This window comes from Erinaceus europaeus, chromosome 3 (assembly GCF_950295315.1).
Source record: "Erinaceus europaeus chromosome 3, mEriEur2.1, whole genome shotgun sequence".
NCBI lineage: Eukaryota > Metazoa > Chordata > Mammalia > Eulipotyphla > Erinaceidae > Erinaceus > Erinaceus europaeus.
The window spans coordinates 68035223-68047344 of record NC_080164.1 but is presented as its reverse complement, the minus strand read 5'-3'; the positions used below and the strand labels follow the sequence as shown (position 1 = coordinate 68047344).

The 12122-nt window shown below is 39.9% G+C and overlaps 1 protein-coding gene across 3 annotated transcripts in view; it reads left to right on the top strand.

The window, feature by feature from the left end:
- The window catches only part of IL18R1 (interleukin 18 receptor 1), a 68111-nt gene that overhangs the window by 15483 nt on the left and 40506 nt on the right, over positions 1–12122 (top strand). The window contains exons 1-3 of one of the 3 annotated variants that reach the window (XM_060187389.1): positions 2452–3169; positions 3449–3491; positions 11441–11524. In XM_060187389.1, coding sequence (XP_060043372.1) covers positions 11467–11524 — 58 coding nt within the window. In that variant the 5' untranslated portion in view covers positions 2452–3169; positions 3449–3491; positions 11441–11466. Of the gene's footprint in view, positions 1–2451; positions 3492–11440; positions 11525–12122 lie in introns of those variants that run through there. The other 2 variants (XM_060187391.1, XM_060187390.1) reach the window with 2 other exon arrangements.

The window sequence follows — 12122 nt, the reverse complement described above, 5'->3', positions numbered from 1 at the left end:
TGAAGCCAACATCACCCTGATACCAAAAGCAGACAGGAACACAACCAAAAAAGAAAACTACAGACCAATATCTCTGATGAACATAGATGCGAAAATATTGAACAAAATTCTAGACAACCGGATACAGCAGTATATCAAAAAGATTGTTCATCATGACCAAGTGGGGTTTATCCCAGGCATGCAAGGTTGGTTTAATATACGTAAATCAATCAATGTGATCCACCACATCAACAAAAGCAAGACCAAAAACCACATGGTCATATCAATAGATGCAGAGAAAGCCTTTGACAAAATACAACATCCCTTTATGATCAAAACACTACAAAAAATAGGAATAGATGGAAAATTCCTGAAGATAGTGGAGTCTATATATAGCAAACCTACAGCCAACATCATACTCAATGGTGAAAAACTGGAAGCATTTCCCCTCAGATCAGGTAGTAGACAGGGCTGCCCACTATCACCATTACTATTCAACATAGTGTTGGAAGTTCTTGCCATAGCAATCAGGCAGGAGCAAGGAATTAAAGGAATACAGATTGGAAGAGAAGAAGTCAAACTCTCCTTATTTGCAGATGACATGATAGTATACATGGAAAAACCTAAGGAATCTAGCAAGAAGCTTTTGGAAATCATCAGGCAATACAGTAATGTGTCAGGCTATAAAATTAACATTCAAAAGTCAGTGGCATTCCTCTATGCAAACACTAAGTTAGAAGAAATTGAAATCCAGAAATCAGTTCCTTTTTCTATAGCAACAAAAACAATAAAATATCTAGGAATAAACCTAACCAAAGAAGTGAAAGACTTGTATACTGAAAATTATGAGTCACTACTCAAAGAAATTGAAAAAGACACAAAGAAGTGGAAAGATATTCCATGCTCATGGGTTGGAAGAATTAACATCATCAAAATGAATATATTACCCAGAGCCATCTACAAATTTAATGCTATCCCCATCAAGATCCCAAGCACATTTTTTAGGAGAATAGAACAAATGCTACAAATGTTTATCTGGAACCAGAAAAGACCTAAAATTGCCAAAACAATCTTGAGAAAAAAGAACAGAACCGGAGGCATCACACTGCCAGATCTCAAACTGTATTATAGGGCCATTGTCATCAAAACTGCTTGGTACTGGAACATGAACAGACACACTGACCAGTGGAATAGAATTGAGAGCCCAGAAATGAGGCCCCACACCTATGGACATCTAATCTTTGACAAAGGGGCCCAGACTATTACATGGGGAAAGCAGAGTCTCTTCAACAAATGGTGTTGGAAACAATGGGTTGAAACATGCAGAAGAATGAAGCTGAATCACTGTATTTCACCAAATACAAAAGTAAATTCCAAGTGGATCAAGGACTTGGATGTTAGACCAGAAACTATCAGATACTTAGAGGAAAATATTGGAAGAACTTTTTTCCGCATAAATTTTAAAGACATTTTCAATGAAACGAATCCAATTACAAGGAAGACTAAGGCAAGTATAAACCTATGGGACTACATCAAATTAAAAAGCTTCTTCACAGCAAAAGAAACCACTACCCAAATCAAGAGACCCCTCACAGAATGGGAGAAGATCTTTACATGCCATACATCAGATAAGAGTTTAATAACCAACATATATAAGGAGCTTACCAGACTCAACAACAAGACAACAAATAACCCCATCCAAAAATGGGGGGAGGACTTGGACAGAATATTCACCACAGAAGAGATCCAAAAGGCCGAGAAACACATGAAAAAATGCTCCAAGTCTCTGATTGTCAGAGAAATGCAAATCAAGACAACAATGAGATATCACTTCACTCCTGTGAGAATGTCACACATCAGAAAAGGTAACAGCAGCAAATGCTGGAGAGGATGTGGGGTCAAAGGAACCCTCCTGCACTGCTGGTGGGAATGTCAATTGGTCCAACCTCTGTGGAGAACAGTCTGGAGATCTCTCAGAAGGCTAGAAATGGACCTACCCTATGACCCTGCAATTCCCCTCCTGGGGATATATCCTAAGGAACCCAACACATCCATCCAAAAAGATCTGTGTACACATATGTTCTTGGCAGCACAATTTGTAATAGCCAAAACCTGGAAGCAACCCAGGTGTCCAACAACAGATGAGTGGCTGAGCAAGTTGTGGTCTATATACACAATGGAATACTACTCAGCTGTAAAAAATGGTGACTTCACCGTTTTCAGCCGATCTTGGATGGACCTTGAAAAAATCATGTTGAGTGAAATAAGTCAGAAACTGAAGGATGAATATGGGATGATCTCACTCTCAGGCCGAAGTTGAAAAACAAGATTAGAAAAGAAAACACAAGTCGAACCTGAAATGGAATTGGAGTATTACACCAAAGTAAAAGACTCTGGGGTGGGTGGGTGGGTGGGGAGAAAAAAAAAAAAAGAACTTTACTTTTTCTTTCTTATTTTTTTACCTCAAGTATTCGTGTGTGTGTGTGTGTGTGTGTGTGTGTGTGTGTGTGTGTGTGTGTGTGTAGCTTTTTTCCCACAGAGCTATTCAACTGTCCCAGAAACATTTGTGAAAGCCTTTCCCCCATTACAATGACAAGGTAGCTCCGTCAAAAAATTAAGACTATTCATGTGTGAAGCTGTTAATTTACCCTCTGTTATTTCTGCTTATAGACTTATGCAAACACCACGGTACCGACTGTCAGTTATTATCACCTTACCGTAAACCTTCAAGTTAGCTTGAGTTCTTCAGTTTGTTTCCCAAAGCTACTCTGGGTGTTCTAGGTCGTTTGTGTATAGGACTCTTCCTTAGGTCTGCCCAACACACTGGCAGCCAGATGGGTGCGTAGGCACTGCGGGTTCGCCCCACCCTCCCCATTGGAGCTCCCCGAGTCACCGCCCACTGTCCCACTCTCACGCAGCCAGGCGCGGGATTCCCCGATAAGGGCTTCCCCGGGGCCGCGCAGCTGGGCAAGGAGCCCCGGTGGACAGGTCCACACCACTCCCTCGCTGCTTGCTAGGAGCCCCCAGAGCTCCCTGGACTAGAAGCACCACCCAGCTAGGGGCACTTCCAGAAGGGGAACATCTCCTACTGGACCTCGACAAGGAACTACTGGATGAAGCTTCCCTGAACAGGGTGCATCCCCAACCGGGAACACCCTGACCTGCCTTAACACCCCACTGGAGACTCCAGGTCCAGAGCAGCGTTCTGTCCCCCAGCAGCCTCCACCAGCGCTGACAGTGACAGCCGCTTGCTTGTGCCTCCCTTCTTGGTTTCTGTTTTTCTTTTCTTTTCTTTTCTTTTCTTTTTTTTAAATCTCCCTCTTTTCTTTCTAGTTGCCTTATCTCTTTAATCATACTTCTGGGTCCACTTGAGGCTCTTCTCTTTGGTTTCCTGTTTAAGGGGGGTGGGGAAAGGATGGTTAACTTTTCTCTCCTGCTTTCTGAACTCTTGCTTCCACATCAAGACCAGTGAAACAGAAGGAGGAGTCCTTGGCCCAGCCTGGGAGCTGAAGGTAAGGATAGGCACTGTTGGCAGCCCCTCACAGCCATGATGGGGAGAGGGAGTTGGTAGGGGGAAGTGGGGAGAGGGTAGGGGGCAACCAAACCTCAGGAGCAGGAATTCAGAAAACCAGATCAACTAAACATATATGCTATTATGTACAACTATTTACATAATTTAAAATATGTTTCATAATTTTAACATATATATCCATGTATATTGGTACATGTACAAAAGTACAAAAGTACACACACAGTTAAAAAAAGTACACACACAGTTAATCAAAGGAAGTTATCGTGTCATAACGTTCCCTGGTTGTATAATTTTGAAAGTTAGAACTTCCCCACTTTGTTTTCTGGAAAAGTGACAATATCTAATTTTAATGATCATTTTTGTTTATGAAGCAATGACTGTTTGCTTGACACTATACCATTTTATATCCCTACCAATTTTGTATGAGATTTCTCTTGCTCCATCTCCACATCAATGACTGGTAATTTTTTTTTATCTCTTTTAACTTGTTAATATTGGTGGGTATTAAAGGAATCTCACTTTAATTTGAACCTGTTGTTCCCTGATGATATAATGATATTTTGTTTGTTTGTGGCCTTTCAAGTATGAGTTTCTGTGCATTATTTGTTGTTTAGAGAATGAGCTTTTTGCTCAGAGTGAAGATACATAAACAAAGGCAGTTGGACAGAAGCGGGGGCTCAAAAGATGATCATTCATACACTCTGGAGCGGCCATATATGGAATTACCTTGGGACAGAGAATGGTCAGCTTATATGTGACCTTCTCTTAGGTCACATATTTTTTGAAAGAGATTTTTTTTTTCTCACTGGAAAAAGTTTGTAACTACTGTGTGTGTGTGTGTATACACAACCATGCTTACATGTAAATACAATCACATATACATATGCATGCATGTATATTGAATAGTAATATTAAACAGTTATGGAGGCCAGGAGATAGAGCAGTGGGTTAAGTGCACATGGTGCGAAGCTCAAGGACTGGCTCAGGGATCCCCGTTCCAGCCTCCGGCTCCCCACCTGCAGATGGGTCACTTCACGAGCGGTGAAGCAGGTCTACAGGTATCTATCTTTCTCTCTTCCTCTCTGTCTTTCCCTCCTCTCTCGATTTCTTTCTGTCCTATCCAACAATAACGATAGCAATAACAACAATGATAAACAACAAGGGCAACAAAAGGGAAAAAATAGCTTTCAGGATTCGTAGTGCAGGCACTGAGCCCCAGCAATAACCCTGGAGACAAATATATATAATAGTTATTTAAGAAATATTTATTTTCATGAGAGACAGAGAGAGAAAGAGCAGAACACTGGTCTGACACATGAGGGTACTGAGAGTTAAACCTGGTACCTCTGGGACTGCAAGCCTGCTAGTCTGGTGCATGATAGCTGTGGTATCTCTCTGGAACAGGAACTATGGTGGTGGGTACAGTGAATTGTACAAATGCATATATTGGTGTGAAATTCTACTTCTGAGATCTTACAGTGAAATAGTGATGCTATATCATTAATAAAAAATATTGCATTTATGTATGAAAATTAGTCTCTTGTATCAGTGTCTCTAATCTTACGTGCATTTTAGTACCATCTGGAAGAGTTCCAGAAATCAGGATGCCCAGGATGCTCTCCAGGTATCCAGGGGAACCTAGATGTTTTAGTTGTGTTGTTGTTGCTGTTATTTATTTAGACTGATAATTTATTTTTTAATTGTATGTATTTGATAGAGACTGAGAAATTGAGGGGGGAGAGAGACCTGCAGCACTGCTTCACTGCTGTGAACCTTCCCCCTTGCAGCCTGAACCCAGGTCCTTGAACATGGAAACAGGTACACTCAACCAGGTGTACTACCACCCACCCCTCCTGTTATTTACTTATTGTTTGTTTTATTTTATTGTTGCTGCTGTCACCCAGAGAAAGAGAGAGAGACAGAGAGAGAGAAAGAGAAAGAAATAGATTTAATTCCCCCAGCACCAAGGTTTCCCTAAGCGCCAAGTGGCCAGGATTAAACCTGGATTATGTTCACAGCAAGCAGGTACCCTCCCAGGTAAGCTATCCAAACAGCTGGAGGCATCTTTATGTTTTTAAGCTCCAGGTGAAATTAAGAATGAGGGACCTACATGTCCCATCAGTTATGAAAGCATAATTTTCAAGATGTCTTGACTTAAGAATTTCATAAGAAGATTATGTAGATATTACAATGAATTATCACCTGAGACTCCAAATTATATGTATGCAAATTTATTTTTATATTTATTTATTTACCAGAGCCCTGCTAAGTTTTGACATATGATGGTACCTGGGTTGAACCTAGGACTTTGGAGTCTCAGGTATATGGCATACTCATATACTATCCCCCCCGATGATTTTTAAAAGATTTATTTCATGAGAGATAGACAGAGAAAGGCCAGTGCATTACCCCAGCACGTATGGTGCCAAAAACCAGACTCAGGGTTCCACACATACAAGTCCTGTATTCAACCCGCTGAGCTGCCTCCCCAAACATTATATCAATTTTTTAATAGAAATCTAAGGCGTACATAAGTTCAGAAAGTAAGAAGAAAAAAAGCAGATACAAAATGATAGTATGTATATCTAGTAGTGATCACTCTGAATACAAAAACAAACCCAGGTGGGAGGAGTAGAGAAAGTAATGTGTAAGTGTGTGCATTTGTTCACACTTGGGCAATGTGTGAACAGGGAGGTTCTATGCACTATTAATGGTTATCAGCAAACTGCCATGGAAAGGAGGGACTATTTAATTAATAATACAGAAATAATTGGCTGCTTATTTGGGGGGGAAGCAAAGTTTCTACTTTCCTACTAAACAAGAAAATGTGTAGATAAGAAGTATAGATAAAGGAGTCCGGCGGTAGCGCAGTGGATTAAGCGCAGGTGGCGCGAAGCGCAAGAGCCCGAGGAAGGATCCCGGTTCGAGCCCCCGGCTCCCCACCTGCAGGGGAGTCGCTTCACAGGCGGTGAAGCTGGTCTGCAGGTGTCTGTCTTTCTCTCCCCCTCTCTGTCTTCCCCTCCTCTCTCCATTTCTCTCTGTCCTATCTAACATTGATGGTATAGATAACAATAGTAACTACAACAACAATAAAAAAAAAAGGGGTCAACAAAAGAGAAAATAAATAAATAAAATTTAAAAATATTTTTTAAAGTATAGATAAATAACTATTGAAAGAAAGGAAAATGTTCTAAATATATAAATAATGGAGCGAGGGTTCCGGACGATAGCACACTGGGTTAAGTGCACGTAGTGAAAAGCGCAGGGACTGGTGCCAGGATCCCCATCTGCAGGAGGGTCGCTTCACAAGCAGTGAAGCTGGTCCGGAGGTGCCTGTTCTCCCCTTCTCTGTCTTCCCCTCCTCTCTCAATTTCTCTCTGTCCTGTCCAACAACAATAACAACAATGGGGAAAAAATGGCATCCAGGAGCATGAATTTGTAGTATAGGTACTGAGCCTCAGTAAATAAATAAATAGTGATATTAAAGGGTAAATGAAATAAGTTAGGAAACATGCATTTGAGGACTATACACAAGGCCCTGAATACAAAAATCATTTCATAGACAATAAAATAAAATTACTAAAAACAATCATTAATACTTTGCCTCTTTCACTTTAATAGAAAGACAGTTAAAAAAATGAGATGTTTTACTAGCCTGATTGCCAAATAATTAGCTTTAATGACTGGGAATGTTCAATGCTTACCTGGGCTGGGAGATACATTCTGCATTCATTGCACTACTGAATTATTGCAGCATTTCTGAAATATATTCTTGAGTCTTCATGTTTCATAGTGAAACTCAAAGTTACTGTATAATGATTCTATTTCTTATAGACTTTAAAAATTAAAGGAAAAAAAGTCATCAGTGCTCTTTGAAAGGCTATGTCAACCTTAACCAGAGGAAATAACACTTTCCACCCCATGCAGAGTAGGAGATTAGATTGAGCTAATAATAAACTGTGCTTGTGTATGTTTACATATGTGTGTGGGTGGGGGAATGTTAATTTAAAACTGTAAAAGTACTCTCATTTGGTTATGCATACTTGGTACTTTCCATACCTAATTATCCCTTTTCTTTTGTCTTTATGTGATTTAATATCATTCTTGGGAATTACACCAAATTCTTGGTGATGTTATTAATACAGATTGATATAAGTGATCTTTTACCTTCACTCAGAATGTGGGTATTAACAATATAGAAAATGAGTGGCAGTTGGAGAGAAAGCTATTTAAAATGAAAGATCATGAATTATTAATAACTCAATTATAATTTATTAATTAGGCTACTTGGATATTGAACAAACAGGCTCTGAAACTTTTGAGTAACTTGCCCCAGGCTGTACAGGGTACCAGTGCTAAAGTAGATTGTCAATCCACGTTTATGTGGGAAACCCAGAAAACCAGTAAACTAAACTCTTACAATCATCCTGGCCTCCTTCCACCTAAGTATGTGGTAAACAAGGTGCATGTATTTATACACTCTTGAGACTCCTTGTTTAGACACCACTGTACCTTTCCCCCATACACTGCCCTTGAAAAGTGTTATCAGTAGGAAAAATAGATGAATTGAAGCAAAATGGAAATTGAAGATGAATATGAATTCATTGAGGTTGATGTAGAGTAGGTGTCTGTAGTGGGAGAAACTCCCACTTGATCTCTCCATTTTCCTGACATAAACACTTGTGGGTATGTGAGTGCAGACACATATCCACACACTGTTTCCCATTAACAGCTATTAAGTGTGTGGCTTTGTGCTAGACTTTTGTGACACAGTAATGAACAGAATGAGCGTAGATCCCATTTATGAAGCTCATATTCTAAAGGAAGAGAAATTTAAAAGTTCAGTGGGGAAGCAATTACAGAAGCCAGACCTTCTACCTTCTGCATCCCACAACGACCCTGGGTCCATACTCCCAGAGGGTTAAAGAATAGGAAAGCTATCAGGGGAGGGGATGGGATATGGAGTTCTGGTGGTGGGAATTATGTGGAGTTGTAGCCCTCTTGTCCTATGGTTTAGTCAATGCTTCCTTTTTATAAATAAAAAAAAATAAAGTTTCAATCCTCAAATTTTGGTGTGGCAAGAGGAAAAGAGCAGCTGGAACACACACACACACACCATCATGGACAGAACTAATACACATATTGCCAGGAGCCATTTCTCTGCTTTATAGATGATAAGCTTTGAGACAACGGAACCCCTCAAGACAAATGTTAATTACCCCCTGGGCAGGCCATTTCCCCTTAGGTAAACCATTTATCAGTAATCAAGTGAGTCAACACAAGTGAGTCAACACACAGTTTGGTTCCTGCCATTTGTTGCAAGGAAGATTCCTCTTTGAAGTTTGCTCCCCCTCCTCCTCCTCCAGCACTTCCCCCCTCCTTCCCCAAAGCCTTATAATGTCTGTGCACACAATAAAATTTAGAGCTTGATCAGAAACTTGACTTGCTCTCATTCTTCGCGTCTCTTGTCCCTATCATTTCAGGTCTCATTGGGTTCCTAGCCCCTGCTCACCGCCCTGCTGGCCGGGGCATTCTGGCGCCCGAGCGTGGGGCAAAGAAGCCTTCTGAACCTAGAAACTCCGCTGATCGAGGGGGTAGGCCTACCCGAATTCACAGAGTCACCGCGGCCCGAGGGGGGTAACGCAAAGACTCGCAGAGATCGCCACGGAAATACCCGCCCGTGAGTCGCATCTGGGGAAGAGTGTCACAGCGGCTGAGGTAAGCAAAACCATGGGACATGAATTCAGCAAACTATTTATTCATTAAAGGACTCAAGGAGTCACTCAAGACACGAAGAAATAGGGTTAAAAGAAAGAATTAAAGAAGTTTTTAGATTATATTAAAAATATTTGCCCCTGGTTCCCCCAGGAAGGCACTATAGATGAGAAGCGTTGGAGGAAAATTGTTGATTGTCTTAAGGATCACTATCAGTCTTTTGGTCCTGAACGTGTACCTGTTTCTGCCTTTTGTTACTGGAATTTAATTAATGATATCTTAAAAATCTATAATAATCACCCTGATATTAAAAACCTTATTACAGAGGGTGAAAAAGGTCCTCCGGCAACTTTCTAGTCCGCCGTCCAGGACAAAGTCCCCATCCCCATGTCCTTCTGTGATTATTGATCTTGATCCCCCAGTACCCAGTCAAAATAAACATATCTTAGTACATCATAGGTTATCCATTCCTAATTTAGTCAATCTTAGAAATACTATTGTGCTCAACTTTGACCTTGGAGGCAAGATATAGTAGACCAAGTATAAAACATATGAGATTTCCTTGTGTTAGAAAATTGGGTTATTAGGAATTTCAATTTGGCTGAAATTCACTGCTTGGAATTTTGTTAATTCTCTTTTAATCTTTTTCTAATACTTTACTTATTTATTTGTTATTGGATAGAAACAGAGAGAAATCGAGAGAGGAAGAGGGAGAGAGAGGGAGAGAGACACCTACAGCACTGCTTCACCACTTGTTGAGCTTTCTACCTACAGGTGGGGACCAAGGACTTGACCCAGAGTATTTGCACACTGTAATGTGTGGACTTAACCAAGAGTGCCACCGTCTGGCCCTCATTTTATTAAGTCTTTACATGGCTGAAGATTTGATTTTAAAAAGCTGGGAACCATACTAAAGGATATGAAAATTTCTGTGTCAATTTTTTGAAAGCCTATGGGCCAGATGTTGTTGGGTTATCATTTTTGTCAGGCCATTTCTTTATTTTATATAATGGAAACACTGACAAGACCATAGACGGATACAATTCCAATTCCACACAATTCCTGCCACTGGAACTCCATATCCCATCCCCTCCCCTGATAGCTTTCCTATTCTTTACCCCTCTGGGAGTATGGACCCAGGATTATTATAGGGAACAGAAGGTGGAAGGTCTGGCTTCTGTAATTATTTCCCCGGCGAACATGGGCATTGACAGGTTGATCCATACTCCCAGCCTGTCTCTCTTTTTCCCTAGTGGGGCAGAGCTCTAGGGAAGTGGAGCTCCAGGACACATTGGTGTGATCTGCCTAGAGAAGTCCGATTGGCATCATGGTAACATCTGGAAACTGGTGGCTGAAAAAGAGTTAAGATATAAAGCAGAAGGGGCCAGATGATGGCGCAGCTGGTTGAGCGCACATGTTATAGTGCACAAGGACCCAGGTTCAAGCCCCCAGACCCCACCTGCAGGATGGAAAGCTTCATGAATGGTGAAGCAAGGCTGCAGGTTTATCTCTGTCTCTCTCCTCTATCCCCCATTCCTCTCAATTTCTGGCTGTTTCTATCCAATAAATAAAGACAATAACAAAAAAAAAGAAAAAATGTATAAAAAATACATAAAGTAGAACAAATTGTTGACTAATCATGATTCTAAAAGCTAGATAGAATCTTGCAGATGAAGATTTGAGGTCTCCATTTTGGAAATAGCTAGTAAGCCTGTTTTAGGTATATTCTAAAGGCATCAAGCCATTTTTTTATATATGATTGATAGGGGTTTACAAGATTATAAAATTACAAGGTGTAGTTCTACACCACACACACCACCAAAGTTCTGTTTCCACCCTAGCAAAGATAACCATCATAGTTCTCACAAAGTGTTAGGGATAGGTCGTTTACTTCTGTTTTTTTTTTTTTTCTAAAAGTTCACGTTTCAGTTCTCTAGGTTCCACCTGAGTGAAGCTATCCCATAGTTCTTCATCTCTTTAAGTCTTTCATCTCTGCTTATTTCACTAAGCATAATCACTTCTACTTCCATCCATTTTGTCTCAAAGGATACAATTCATCTTTTTTATTACAAAGTGGTATTCTATATTTCCCATAATTTCTTTATCTAGTCATCTGTCTGTGATGCCAGAGATTCATTTTTTAATTTCATTCATAAATCAAGTATGTTTTTGCTTAGTTTTTTGGCTGACCAATTCTTATTCTGTTTCCCACAGAAATAATTTGACATAAACTCTTAAACATGCATTATAAAGAATTACTCTTTGCACTTGGAGTACTTATGTTTAGACTCACTTCAGGTACGTAATTAAAATTATTTAATGACATACTTCATTATAGTTCAGAGGGAATATTGAATGTGCACTTTTTTATGTGGAAATGAGTGTTCCTGATGAGGAACTTACTAAAATTAGTGACTTTGTATTTTACTTTAGAAAAATTCTCAGCAACTTATTGTCTATAGTGTAGAGAATAAAGACTCATTGGTGTGGTCTGGGAGGTGCTGCAGTGGATAAAGTATTGAACTCTCAAGCATGAGGTCTTGAGTTCAATGCCTAGTAGCATATGTGCCAGAATGATGTCTGGTTCCTTCTCTCTCTCTCCCTCTCTCTCTCTCTCTTTCTCTCTCTCTCTCTCTTTCTATCTTCCTTATTAGTAACTAAATAAAATATTTTTAAAAATTCATATGAATGGCATCTAGTGAAAACTCATATGGGATTACTGAAAAAGAAAATGTTTAGCCCTCTGAGTTTGTATATAGAGAATTAGATATAAAAACTGGTAATGTAATTAATTACATTTGTCTGTGATGAAAATCTGCCCAGTGTTATATGATGTATTAGCATGTCTTACACAAACATTATTACACAATTAAATAAATCATCAAATACTGGCACA